This window comes from Rhododendron vialii, chromosome 5a (assembly GCF_030253575.1).
Source record: "Rhododendron vialii isolate Sample 1 chromosome 5a, ASM3025357v1".
Lineage (NCBI taxonomy): Eukaryota > Viridiplantae > Streptophyta > Magnoliopsida > Ericales > Ericaceae > Rhododendron > Rhododendron vialii.
The window spans coordinates 30107623-30109765 of record NC_080561.1 but is presented as its reverse complement, the minus strand read 5'-3'; the positions used below and the strand labels follow the sequence as shown (position 1 = coordinate 30109765).

At 42.3% G+C, this 2143-nt stretch overlaps 1 protein-coding gene across 1 annotated transcript; it reads left to right on the top strand.

Annotated features, from left to right (window-relative positions):
- Positions 1-2143, top strand: LOC131327796 (pentatricopeptide repeat-containing protein At3g58590-like). The gene is made up of 3 exons (XM_058360927.1): positions 1-170; positions 256-1267; positions 1325-2143. The coding sequence occupies exons 1-3, from the start codon at positions 1-3 to the stop codon at positions 2141-2143; spliced, it is 2001 nt and encodes a 666-aa protein (XP_058216910.1).

Genomic DNA, 2143 nt, shown 5'->3' with positions numbered 1-2143 from the left:
ATGGAGAATTCCATCACCAATGTATTCTTCTTCAACTACTCCAAGAATTCCCAAGAATCAGATCACTCGACGCCACCAAGTCTCTCCACGCACTCGCCATTACGGCCGGCTGGAATTGCCCACAACCCATCTTCCTTAACAACAATATCATCTCGCCTACGCGTCGTTTGGTGAGCTATTTCTTTCTCGCAAGGTGTTTGATGAAATGCCTCGACGAAACACTGTCTCATACAATACCATGATTGGTTGTTATAGCCGTTGTGGGGATGCGGAGGAAGCTTGGAAATTATTTTCTGAGATGAGGTTGTGTGGGTATGAGCCCACCCAATTCACGTTCGGGGGTCTTTTGTCGTGCCAGTCTTTGGATCTCTATAGAGGGTTTTACTTGCAGGCATTGGTTCTGAAGAGTGGGTTGCTTTACCCTGATGCTTTTGCAGGGACTGCATTGTTGGGTCTGTTCGGGAAGCAGGGGTGCTTAGACGAATGTCTTAAAGCTTTTGAAGACATGCCTCGGAAGAATTTGGTTACGTGGAACACGATGATATCTTTGTTTGGCCATCACGGGTTTGCTGAAGAGTCAATAGTTATGTTCCGCAAGATCATGAAGATGGAATGGGCATTGACAGAATATTCTTATGTTGGTGTGTTATTGGGATTTTTGTGGGAGCGGGACCTAGAATTAGGAGAGCAAGTACATGGTTTATTGGTGAAAAATGGGTTGGTTTGCAATGTTTTGGTTCTAAATGCTCTGCTCAATATGTATGTAAAGTGCTCTGGGCCATGCATAGCTGAGAAAGTATTTGGGGAGGCTTCTATCCGGGATGTTGTGTCTTGGGATACAATAATTGGTGCACTGACAAAAAGTGAAAGTCCAGGCAAAGCGCTAGAGCTGTACTTGAAAATGTGTCTTGATGGAGTCTGGTCTAACAGGACGACATTTGTTAGTGTTATTAGCTCCTGTACCAGATCAGAGAATTTGATGTATGGAAAACTGATCCATGGTATGGGAATTAAACACTTGTTAGATCGTGATATATTTGTAAGTAGTGCATTGGTTGATTTATATGCTAAAACTGATTGGTTGGGGGATGCACAGCGTTGTTTTGATGATATAGATGAGAAGAATGTGGTTTCTTGGAACGCTTTGATTTGGGGGTACTCGCAGAAATGCTGTTTCTCCCCTGTTCAGCTACTGTGTGAAATGATTCAATTCGGTTGTCAGCCAAATGAGTTATCATTTTCTACTCTACTCAAGTCATCCAACACTGTAAAGTTGCAGCAACTTCATTCTTTGATAATAAAAATGGGTTACCACGGGAATTAGTATGTATCATGCTCTCTCATTACCTCATATGCCAAAAGTGGTCTGATATCCGATGCCTTGATTTTACTTCCTGCTAATGACACACAACTTCCTGTTGTCCCATCTAATGTGATTGCTGGAATTTACAATAGGACGGGGCAATATCATAAGACACAAGAATTGTATTCTCTACTTGAGGAACCGGACATTGTATCTTGGAACATCTTGATTGCAGCTTGCTCCCGCAATGGCGATTACAAGGAGCCTTTTGAACTTCTTGGACACATGTGGGTGGCTCAGATTCATCCTGGCAAGTATACTTATGTTAGCCTCTTGAGTGTTTGCACTAACCTTTGCAATCTAGCTTTGGGTAGTCCACTCCATGGCCTCATCATAAAAACGGATTCCAAACGTTGCGACACATTTGTTTCCAACATAATTATGGACATGTATGGAAAATGTGGGAGCCTCGAGAGTTGTCTGAAAATATTCGACGAAATGGCAGATAGAAATCTTATCTCATGGACTGTTGTAATTGCAACACTAGGGCTTCATGGTCAATCATACAAGGCATTACAAATGTTCAGAGAAATGGAAGCAGTTGGTTTTACGCCAGATAGAATTGCTTTTCTTGTTGTGCTTTCAACATGTAGACATGGTGGGTTGGTGAAAGAAGGAAAGCAACTTTTTAGGGAGATGAATATGACTTACAGGATTGAACCAGACTTCGATCACTATCAACTTATGGTGGACTTATTGACTAGATATGGAGATCTGAAGGAAGCAGAGCGATTAATTCTTGGCATGCCTTTCCCTCCAAATGCCGTGATATGGCGTTGA